The sequence below is a fragment of the Argiope bruennichi genome, chromosome 10 (assembly GCF_947563725.1).
Source record: "Argiope bruennichi chromosome 10, qqArgBrue1.1, whole genome shotgun sequence".
Taxonomy (NCBI): domain Eukaryota; kingdom Metazoa; phylum Arthropoda; class Arachnida; order Araneae; family Araneidae; genus Argiope; species Argiope bruennichi.
Genome location: NC_079160.1, coordinates 115,894,418 through 115,907,278, shown reverse-complemented (window position 1 = coordinate 115,907,278; position 12,861 = coordinate 115,894,418). Strand labels below are relative to the sequence as shown.

The 12,861-nt window shown below is 27.1% G+C and overlaps 1 protein-coding gene across 3 annotated transcripts in view; it reads right to left on the bottom strand.

The window, feature by feature from the left end:
• Positions 1-12,861, bottom strand: part of LOC129989007 (signal transducer and activator of transcription 5B-like) — a 56,975-nt gene that overhangs the window by 43,621 nt on the left and 493 nt on the right. For all 3 annotated transcript variants that reach the window (XM_056097314.1, XM_056097312.1, XM_056097313.1), the window contains exons 2-3: positions 3,204-3,347; positions 935-1,082 (exon numbers count right to left, since the gene is read on the bottom strand). In XM_056097314.1, the coding sequence (XP_055953289.1) occupies positions 935-1,082; positions 3,204-3,331 (276 nt within the window). In that variant the 5' untranslated portion in view covers positions 3,332-3,347. The remainder of the gene's footprint in view (positions 1-934; positions 1,083-3,203; positions 3,348-12,861) is intronic.

The window sequence follows — 12,861 nt, the reverse complement described above, 5'->3', positions numbered from 1 at the left end:
ACAAATTAACCGTTTACTTATGTTTTTAATAATGTTATAATGTCATGATCTCCATTAGGGATGTTCATATAAATAATGAACAGAACAAGTGCAGGACAGTTAAAATAACATGGCATTAATGTCTGGAAATTTGATAAATTGATGACTTATACTTTTGAGAAATTAATGACTTAAGTACAATGTAAACAATTTAACTGAAATTAAGTATAATCAATATCTCAAGCATACCTGTTGGTCATCAAAGTTGATCAGTTAATATTAAAGGAAAATACATGTGTGTGCGTTGGCACTCTACAAGACAGACAATTGCATCTAGAGTTACCAAACTTGTACGTATGTTCTTTGATGGATTGGGAATGCGCACTTGCATAGGATTTTGTTCTCAAAATTTAATTTAAAAATTATGCTGAATTTCAGCAATTTCCATGATAACTCCTGAAAATGTGACAGCACAAAAATAATTTTTGTGCCTTAACTAAAAAAAATTACCTATTTAATTATATCAATGTAATAACAATGGAAATTCTTTTTGAATTTTGGCAATTTTTAAAAAATATTTTTTGATCAAATTCTCAACAGATTACATTCTTGGAGTGAAATTTCAATTTTTATTACTGCTACTAACATTTTATTCTAGCTTTATTTTTCCCCATTGTTGGTTATCAAGATGTAAAGATTCAGCTTATTTCCTTATTTTAAGGAAGTCTCAGTATAAGGCATACTTTATATAAAATCTGATATTTTGTTCTTACAATTAAGATTTAACTTGCAAATTAAATAATGTGTCAAAAATTAAGCATTTGTCTTTCAGCGATATACAAGTGAATATGTAAAAACAAATAATAATGAAACACATGACATGATGAACAGAACTGTGCAGGGCTTACAAAATAGAATGAATTTTATATCTATCAATTATGATTCAATCTATTACCCTAAATTCGTTGGCCGCTTCAGTTAATTTTATACGCATTAAAAAGTCCTCAACTGAAGCTAGTTTATTTTCCAACTCAGAAAAGAACGCATTCACAACTTGAGCAATATAGATGTCGTGTTGAGGATTATCTGGATCTAACTCGGCCCTACAAAAGAAAATTATGAATATCATAAATATGAATAAAAAGATTTAAAAAGCAGCTTAAACAGAATTACTTCTTTTTAATAAGCTACACTCTTAAATTTGAATACACATATTGAGAAATACTATGAAAGACTACTATAATCAATCGCATACTATTAATAAATGCTAAATTTATTAGAGCATATTAAGACAATTGTAAAATTGTTGTATTTTCAAAAGAGATTGAGAAAATATGGAAGTGAAGGTAATGCAGAAGATTAAAATTTATTTTTCAACGAAGAAATAAGTTAATAATTCTTTTATAATATATACTGACACCAAAAAGTTAAAATATAATTAATAATTATATGAATAACATACAAAATCTATGTCAGAAAGGCAGGAAACATAATATGCAAGTACGGAACGGCTGCAACGAAATGAAAAAAAAAAAAAAGGCGACACAGAGGTTTAATAAGCTAGATGGTCCTTCCGACAGATAGGCAGGTTGTAGAAATTACATTTTTCTGATATACCAATTTAAACCAATAGAAATGAACATAATTTTGTCTCCTGTAAGTAATAAGTTTAAAAACTTGTACATCTATCATGTCTGTATATACACAGTTCTCGGGCACAAGTATTACTTTTACAATGAACAGATATTGCTAAAATTTAATCTTATGAATGTTTATGCCTCAACCGCTTTAATATTCATCATCGGTTCCCGTTTCCTACCCTTTGAAACCTCTCTGTCAGTCTCAAGATTCCACATTGAGGCACATTCAGAATTCAAGATACTACGACTTATGATTATCCAGATTCGAGCCTTTTAACCATTCTTCCTTTCGCAAAGATGGTCGTTTGTCATATCTGGGCCACCATTCATTCTATTTAAACTTTAATATTTCTTTGTGGATAAAGTACACGAAACATATCTGTACTGATTAGGCCAAGTAAGCTTATCCAAAACTGAATGTGTGCAGGTATTTTATACATAAAAGCACTGAATGAAATAGTTTGAATAAAGACAAAGCGGGGTGTGCAGTCAAATTATATCTTAAAAATTAAGCACTTTATCAGCACTTTTTAAGCACCTTTACAGAAAAATAATTTTAAAAATCAATTTTAAACATAAAATATCAATAATTGCTAAATATGTTTCACCAAATTTAAATTATTAAAAATGTTTTTCATGCAAGTTTTCTTTGAAAAAAATTAAAGCATTTTTATTCCATATATCATTTTACTATAACTAATATTATACAGAAAAATTATTGAAGCGAAAAAAAATTACAAACATAAGCAAACAATGGCTTAGATTCATAAATCTTGCTAATTTTGTTACGTATGTACAGAAAAATGTATTTCTTTCATGCTTTGTAGTTTATTACAGAAACCAAATACTCATTTTGTAAGATTTCTGGCTGTCCAAATAACACAGAAGTATGATTTTAATAACAAGATTAATAACCAAATTTCATTTATTTAGTCTACTGCATCTTTCAATTATGTTTGCATGCATGTGAATGGTCAATGCACAGATGGTCAACAGATTAATGGATTTTGTTTTATAAGTTGATTGACATATATTTTAGAAGCTAAAACTGTGCATCAAATTTGACTGATGTAGTTCTTGATGTTTTGAAGCTATCATGCTCACTTGCATTCAGAAAAATGTACAAAAAAAAAACTCTTTGTTGATGGATTTTATTTAAAATTTCATTAAAGTAATAGCAATTTAGAGTTAAGATAACATACAAATTTCATTCAATTTTTGAACTATCAGTTTCACAAAGAGAAATATTGTAAAACTTTCTTTTCCGAAGTCTAAATCTGGAGACGGGGGAAAAACTTCGAGCTTCCATTTTTTTCATGATCCAATTCTTTCTTTTTGGATACTTTGTACACGAGAAAGTAAAATAAAAATTTTACTGGCATTCATTGGGGGAAAAAATTGCCTTACTCATTTCTATGGTAATAATAAAACAATATTTTTTATATCGTAACAAAGATATTAAACATTATACAGAAAATCATTCAAAAAGTAGTCATCACATTAATGGTGTAGACTTATTAATTGAGTAATGATTTTAATAATGCTTTGATAACAAAACATAGAAGTTGGAGAATATAAACTCGCCAATTTTGTTCCTCAATCCAAGGAGCCAAAGCACATCGCACATCAATGGGGAAAGCATCCTGATATGCCATTCCAACTTGTTGCAAGGCTTCTCCATGCAGCTGTTGTACACGGGCCCACAAAGCCATTGATAATAGGAATTTACTGTAAAAAATTCATTACGTTTAACAAAACCCATCAATCCTGATACTTCAGCTAGTATTTGAATTAACTAATTATTTACGCTTTTAAAAGTGCATTATATAATCAGCAAAATGAATCTTAAAAATATAATTATAAAGACTAATATTTTCACTGCTCTCTGCATATATTAATTCATTCAAATGATACATCCCATTCATCCAAGTACAGTGAACACCACTTCATTCACTTTAAATTATCAAAATCCTCTAGTCCTAAGCCAACATATTCAAATGTACACAAACACTGAGATATGATATGAGATTTAATGAGATATTTGTAGGTGCTTGAGTGTTGGTTGGTTAATTTGGTTTTTTTTGGCACAAGGGCCATTCCTGGCCATACTGCACCATCCTTATGGTAAAAGGTAGAGCACTGTTGATGTCCATAACTTTGTATAAAATCAAGTATGCTTATGTGTAAACTAATATAAAATAGCTAAAACAGATTAAGATGAAATATGACATCTTTGTTTTAAAATAATAATAAAAATGGAAATTATTGAAGTTAAATGTATGGTAAAAGGTGTAGAGCAATTAAAAATTTAAAAATGTTTGGATGATAATTCTCTCACAGCAATTCTGGGAGAGTCCTATCTTGAGTGTAAATTTTTAGTTTTGAAATAAAGAACTTCCCACCCCTTCATTTTCTACCTATATTAATGTCCGATATTCATGCAATACCAAGCTCCACGTGTTAAAAAACATCAGGTATTTTTTTTCCCCATATGTTGAAATTCATATACTTTTAGATACATTAATGCAGTCGGAACTGGTTGAAAAAGCTAGCTACAGTGCTAAGTGAGGATGGAATCATATTTAATACCAGCAATTAAATTACAAAAGAAAAATGAAATTTTAAAAATTTATCTGGGTATTAAAAGATAAAATTGAAATTCTTAACGGGTATGAAAGTTTATTAAAACTGAGTCAACACAATTAAAAATGTGTAATTTTTTTTAAAAATTTCTATTATATTCCAAGATTTTTTTTTTTTTATTTAAACTCAAAAAATGTTTTCTGGGTCATTAAATCGGTAGGATCAAAAAAATTTTTTTAATACAAAAACAAAGGACCTTCTGGTATTTAACATCTTTTTTTAAAGCATATAATTTTTGAACTATATAAACGCAGAGGGCAGTTTTGAAGACAGTGAAAACACTTTGCATTTTTAAATTCACTTCAATCCATCCCGGGAAGGCATAATTTATTTACAAGATGCGCAGACAAGACACGTCTGCTCATAGCGCATTACAAGAACAGAAGGCAAGAAGAGAGAAATGAATTATCCCTGGTCTTATATAACACGAGATATTGGCAAGGAATATTTTATCACAGTGCTTATATACTATTAAGATTCTGACAGGGATTCCTCACACTTGTCGATTCTCATAAGGGAAACATAGGGATCTTTTTAAAAGAACATGCTTGCTGGACATTTTCTATCCTTTCATTCAGAGCGTGGGTACCACTAATAAAAGCCTTTTTACAGAGCTTCTCTTGAATTAATTAAATAAAAAAAGATGAAAAGTTGTAAGGGATCAGGAAATGAGAATATTTTAATATGAAATTAATATGGACCAAATTAAGATAAAACTTTGAAAATTAATTAATTAGAATTGAAATTAAATTTTAAAATATTACGACACACACATAATATAAAAGGAATTATCCAAAACTTCATAAATGAAGGCACATGTTAAGTTTACATATTTGTGTTTTATATCTGTCTGTAATTTTTACAGGAAAAAAAACCCCGATTAACTATACTTTTTTAAAATCCCTCCCCCCCCCCCAAAAGAAACCAGTATTAATTTTTTTTGATATTGACATACAATTCTCTATTGAAAAATCAAAGAAATGTTATTTGCACTTTTTAAGCATTCAAAACAATCAATTTTCATGACATTGAAATTTTACAAAAAAACTTAAGACTTTTAAAAAAATATTCTATGCTAAAAATAAGCACATTATATAGAAGATTTAAAAAAATGATTGAATAATTTCAGTTAATATTGAGAAAAACTTCTGTCGGTAGGCGTTATAAATTGCCTTTTTCTATATATAATAATCAAATTATTCTTCATTCCGATTGCTCCTTCAACAGTAGCTGCATTCTCTGGTTCTCTAAAAGTTTTCCCATTATCTAAAAATTTGCAATCTATTCCTCTGACTGATGATCTAATATACATTAGATAAATTGAGATTCGCAATCCCATGCAGGCTAAAACTACATACATTTATAAAGAAAGTTAAACTTTTTAATTTCATCATTTAATAAGTCAAAAATTTATAATTTAATTATAAACTATACATCGCGACAAAAATTTTCTTAAATCCAATTTCTTCATATAGCATGAAAGGTCTCGTAAAATATCGTTGCCTATGGAATGACTCCAAGTTAGAGCCACATATTTAGCTTTAATCTCCTAGAGGTTTATTATTATTACACTAAAACAGAAATTATTTGCTTCAAAGATTGGCTGAATGTTCATCAAGCATTAGTCTAAATACATTAAGATCAGCCAATCTTAAATATAACACTCTGAATGTATGGAACAATGCCAAATACAAATGCGTCCTTACAAGAACTATACAAATAATAACTTTCTCCACACAACAAAAACTATTTAAATTGTGCATCTAAACAAAATATTATCTCCAACAACTGGGTTCTGTTAAAAGTTATTTCCTTGTGTAATAATTCTGCTTGCAAAATGAATGCTTTCATTTATACTTGAATAAATGTTAAGCATTCATTATTTCAATATGTATTCGAATTCTTGGATTTCTTTTCTGAATTTTTTTCTCCCTTTTGTTGGTTTTCTTTCTTGATATTTCTGGTAAACAAATTTTTACTACTATGCTTCCAAATTATTATATTCAATATGTGGTAAAGCAGAATAAAAAGCTTTCTTTGCACTTCGAAAAAATTAAGCCCTTTTTGAGCACCTTTTCTTAAAATAAAGCAATTAAAAGTGGTTTTCAAATTTCAGCACTTTTCATGACGCTACCCACCCTGCTGGAATTTTATTTTTGTAAATCAAAAAAATTTCACTTTTTTTTCTTCAGTAACCTAAAAAAAAAAATAATAATAATAATAAAGCACTTTTCTCTGGAGCCGAGTACGGGAAAACAAAAAGTTTTCAATACCCATGAGAACCCTGTATACATTTTTTGTGGCGAAAAATGTTATTAGTGTTCCCCCAATCACAGTTGCTAAGTATGATATCTAATGTACCAATTTCACCAAATTTTGTTTCATATGAAACAAATGATTCTTAGATACATCATCAAGGACTGTCTGCTTTGCTTGAATCTATTTTCAAGAGACTATATATTACACTTAAAGCTTTCAACCTCAACAATTGAATCAATTTTGCCACTTGGCAAATATAGCTAATCAATCAGAATGCTCTATCATCATAATAAAATCATAACTTTGAACAGTATTTATTCTTTTGATAAGATTTGTTTTAGTAAAATTGGTCAACATGACTATATTAATAGCACTGATATTGTCATGAACGGCACTAATAAGATAAAATTATTTATATCATTCAACTTTAATTTTATTATATCAAAATACAAATATAATAAAAGTATAATGACAACAGTAAAAGCAAAGGTATCATTTTAAATGGCATCTTCAAAATAATGATCCTAATAGAGAATGTACAACTTTCTGATAAGTTAATTATATTTCAAAGTGATAAAATTGTCAAAATCAATCCAGATATTCAAGCCTTTGTTAAAATTTTATTTTGCAATATCTGTTCAAATAGGGAAATAGGAGTAGATGACCTTTAATGACATATCTAAATGCTATAAGCATACTAAAGAAGCAACATTTTTCAAAACTAGTACACTAGTTAGAACGGGAGAATTTGAGGTTATTCCCAACAGAAAATACATACCAATATATATATATATATATATACTTATAATAAAGCTCAATGTGTGTGTGTGTGTGTGTGTTGGCGCTCTACAGGCCAGACTGTTTGACATACAGCTATCAAATTTGGTACATGTATACCTTGGAGGTTGGGAATGTGCACCTGGGGTTTCTTTTTTCAAATTTTTAATTAGAATTTTAATTATTAATTAAAAACTAACTTTGTCGCCAAAAAAATCTTCCATTTTTCCCACCGCCAACTTTTCCGCCAAAAAAATCTTCCATTATCCCCACGAGAAAGGCTTCAGTTATTTTTTCTCCCAACAGTAATGAGGCTAGGGTTAAAAATTTTCGGCGGATTATTTCAATCGGTTCTGTTTATTTTCTTAATGTTTGATGCATTTAAAATTAAACATTGTTAATGAATCAATCTTTCAGATTCATTCTGAAGTACTTTTGAATTAAAATAAAACAGAATAAAGGAAATTAAAAATTTCTAATCCGCATAGCGTTACCCCAACTGGCGTAGAAAAAATCACGTATTTGCTTTACGTAACCGGCGAAGAAAATTCACGCATGTGCATTCTGTTCTGATTGTTGCCATGACAACGTTATCAATGGACGATTTAAATTATTTTTGGGTTAGTTGCATGCTTTTGTAAGTAAATTGTATTTATGTTAGTTATATATTTTTTGTATATGCTTATAGTTTTAAGTACATCGTTTTTTAAGTAGTTTTTTTAAAACCTGTTTTCAACCGTTTATTTTAAACGATTCGTTTTATTTTCTTAGTGTTTGATGCATTTAAATTTAAACATTGTTAATGAATCGATCTGCTCATAATGAATCTAAGAAAATTTTGTTGACCAAGTCTTGAGATATTACATAAATTAAAAAAGATATTCTTTAGTGCCCATAAAGTTTAAACGCTGAGTGACTATTTCCAGTAATCAGATTATTAAAAAATGCTTTGTTTCAGTAAAAAATATTATTATATTAATTGAAGATAAATTCTTTCCACTTTAATTTAAAGCATAAATTCTACCGTTTTCAACCGTTTATTTTAAACGATTCGTTTTATTTTCTTAGTGTTTGATGCATTTAAATTTAAACATTGTTAATTAATCGATCTGCTCATAATGAATCTAAGAAAATTTTGTTGACCAACTCTTGAGATATTACATAAATTTAAAAAGATATTCTTTAGTGCCCATAAAGTTTAAACGCTGAGTGACTCTAATTTCAGTAATCAGATTATAAAAAAATGCTTTGTTTCAGTAAAAAATATTATATTAATTGAAGATAAATTCTTTCCACTTTAATTTAAAGCATAAATTCTACGGGTGCTAACAGAAAATGAGAGAGATACATATTACGTTATGACTGAAGGCCTTTATAATATTATGAATGAATTATATGATAATCAAAATTTGAAGTTTTAAAATATTTTGATGAAGAAGCTATTAAAGTAGAAATTGCATAAAATATTTAATTATTAAAATTTTAACGAACATTAAGATTGGCGAACCGGCTGGTCGCCAAAGGCGGCTAGTATATATATATATATATATATATATATATATATATATATATTTATTTAAGCTCTCTAAAATGGAGAATAGTAAACAAAAAAAAGACAAAACATTGATGATTGTATCTCGAGATCACAAATTTTATATGAAAGCTTTTGAAATTGGTACTGTGTCTCTGAAACTCTACTATAGGTTTTTTTCTCTGTAGAAAATACAAATATAGAGCGATTAGGATTCCAACCCACTCTCAAATTATCAAAAAATTAAAAGGTCAAAGAGAACAGTGGAATACAGATGACAAACTAGAAGTCGTAAGCTTTCATATAAAATAAAAATTGGCAAAATCAGACTAATATTAGGAATGAGTGAGTGATTAAATTATTTCAAATATATAGATTCCTAGCTTTATGCAATACAGATAAAAGAAACTGAGTGAAAAATAGAAATTTCTCACTGAGTTACGACATGAAATCATTGAAAAAGATGGTTAGGGAAAGATTTACCTGAAATTCTATAAATGTTTATTTCTTAACTCATATATAAAATTAAAAACATTTTTTTCTTGCAATGTCCAATCATATTCATATTTTGTCTTACAGACTAATACTTAATGAACATTTGTGCATTGTACTGCATTTCAAAAATTTGTTACAATAATCTTAAGAATAAAAACATTTTAAAAAGATTAAGATAAATCTTATAATGCCCAGCTTACTCGCAGAGTATATAAAATCATATATACTATATAGTTTGAATATATATGCTCTTTAAAAAAAAGCAAAATGTAGAAATGACTCTACAATAAAATTTATTTTACTGTCAATCAATAAATAATTACACAAATTCAGGAATCGGCAATCTGTGGCTTTAGAGCCACACGTGATTCATTAATACATACTTCATTGGGCTCTTTTTAAGTAAATATTTTGGGTAAAACAGAAGGGAAAAACTAAATATTTCATTATTTTTTGCACTTTATTACTCGATTAACTCTAAATTTATTCTTTTAAAGGCAAACAGTCTCTAGCATCACAAATTAAAGCAGAATCTTTAATATTTAAAGACAAAAGATGATTATAAAAATACTATTAGATAAATAGCAGTTTACCAAATTTATAACAATTAAAATCTTTATGCATCTGGACTTCATTTTATAAAATTGCTGATTGAAAATTGACAATTTTTTTTTGAACAATTTTATTAAAAAGGATAAAGAAATCAACTGAACAGTATCAGTTGCTCATCTTGTTTTAAAATCAAATTAATTTTACATTAGCCAAATTTTGACAAACTTTGTCTAGAAGATCAGCTACAAAACTATCATTAAAAAAATAGAGAATTTTATTTTAATTACTTTTTTAATTTATTTATGTGGATCCAGCACAGCCTACCTCTTGGCATCTTTTTGAATTCTCGACAAACGAGTGGCAATAATGCCGCCAATGCTGCAACCTAGACAGATTTTTTAAAAAATTTATTTTATTTATTTATTATTAAATAATCAACCTAGACGGGGGGATTTATTTTTATTATTTTATTTTATTATTTATTTAATTATATTTATTTTTTATTATATTTATTATTATTTCTGGCCTTCAAGTATCATTTTTTAATTGAAAAATAATAACAAATATTCAATTAGTAGTCAACTTGGCGAGATTTCAAATAAGTCGCCAAGAGGTGGGCCCATCTAGGATTTAACCATTTATTTATTAACAAAATATATTAAAAAAAATTTTTTAACTTCCCATGCTGTTTGACAAAAGAAAAATAGTTAAAAAGTAAGAATATTTAAAAGCAATTTCCTCTGATAATTATATTTTTAATTATAAAAAATTTTGATATCGATAACAAATAAAGGAATTGTAATATTTTATTACAGTGCATTTAAGTAAAGAAAAATATTCATTTTAAGCATAAACAAAAAAAAAACACATTTTAAAATTAATAGTCAAAAAATTCCATAATTTAAATTGATGATTCATTCACCTATAAACAATATTGTGATAAATAAAGGTCCTAAAAGGCTTTTTACAAAAATAAGAGGCTAATCCTTCCACCAAAGTTAAAAGGCAAGCCTACAATAAATGAAATAAAATCAAATTATTTTTTTTTAATTTTTGGAAATGTCAAAAACTTTAGCAAAGCTTATCTCTCCTATTAGTACTCAGAATTATTCTTTTAATTCAACAGGATAGTGAAGAACTATCCCAAGATTAGTAAATCTTGATGTTTAATCGAAGAGAATGTGCATTAAGTTTCTCAAATTGAAAAAATGAATAAAAATCACATCCTCAGAAAAAAAAAAAAAATGTCAGTTTTAGTGGATTTAAAAATTTTTATGCAAGAATGTTCGTCTTCAAAAAGATAATTTTTAGTATCAGAACTCATTTCTTCCAGGGGAAAAAAAATGTGCCTTGTCTGTTTTTGGTTTTTAGTATCTTTAGGTCAAATTTCTGGCGTAATTCTAATCTTTACTTATCTTTTTACTGGTTAAAGCCTCCATAACACAATAGCATCAACCAACTTTCTCTTTGTCCGAAAGCCCACCTTCCGAACCGTTAAAATAGCAAACAACGACGTCAGAAGAACATAAATTATAATATGTATTTCTATTTTAAAGGAATTATTTGAAATTATTATTTTATCTTATTTATTGACATAAAGAAGCTATCTGCCCTTAAAAAAAGAATTATATTCAAGCCAGCAGAAGGAAAAGACAATTAAATAAAAAATATATTGCAAAATATGAAAGAATAAATCTAATGTGAGGTTTCTCAAAGATAAATTTGTTTCACATATTCTAATTTCATCAGCAAAATTTTTTTTCTAATTTCATTTAAGTCTTGATCTTTGCGATAAAATGGATAACAATAACTGAATTCCAAAATATTTTTGAAGCAATTTGCATACATATATTTGCATTATTTAACGGTGAAAGTTAAAACTCGAGTCAAAATTTAAGAAAATGTATAAAGGCATTTATTTTTGATTTGCATTCTAACATAAATTTTAATAAATAATGTATTTTATTATTTTTTTTCAGACGAGTCATACTTACTGATTTAATTAATTGATAAATATAACACATTAAAAGTCTCTTATTCTTATATTAGAAATATTCGTTTCTTGTATGTTATAGTACTAATTGAGAGCACTATCAGATATAAAAATTGGCAACATATCAACAATATAAAAATTACATGCCAATTAAATGCTAAAAACAAAGTTGAATACTGTATTAAAATTGAAATCAAATGACATAACACTTTTTACAATACAATTTTTCAATAATAAATTTATAAATTGTTTGCCTCCTTCCTAAAAACTCCTTTTATAAACATGCCTCAACAATTAAGGTACCAATCACTTATTTTATATATTACTTACTACTTACTTATTTTAAGAATAATGAGTCCAAATTAGTTTTAAAACAGCTTTTTTATACAAACATTCCGAAATCCAAATATCTAACGAAATTAATCAGAATGAAACAGATAATTTTTACAATCAAGTTATCGGTTATTTCATAAAATATGATGGTAACTTTTAGAACATTTTATGAATTGATTATACACAATTTCTTTTAATGTAATTGTGAGAAATACAGCAAGTTTTTAACACAAGCAGTTGAATATTTTTGTTAATGAAAATATTTTTACACAAACGAAATCTACTCAATTTTTTTTAAAGTGTATATATTCTACTGATGAGAAATTTTTTTTAAAAAAAGGATAAATAACATCAATTACAAAAAGAATCAAACTTTAAATATGTATATTATATATATAATGTACAAAAAATGCAAACATTTTTTTTAATTATACTAGATTTGTATTTAAGAAAAAATGCAATAAAACAATCTTAAAGCATTCAACAGCAAAAATAATAGTTCGGACATTTAACATTTGAATGACGATTAATGTTAATCAATAACAAAAACACCAACTAATCAGAAGTGGGAAACAAAGTACCTCCAGCGAGACTATGCTGCAATACTAAAAAGTTGGCTAAATTGACAATTTTAGCAATTGTAAATACAATATTTTTGC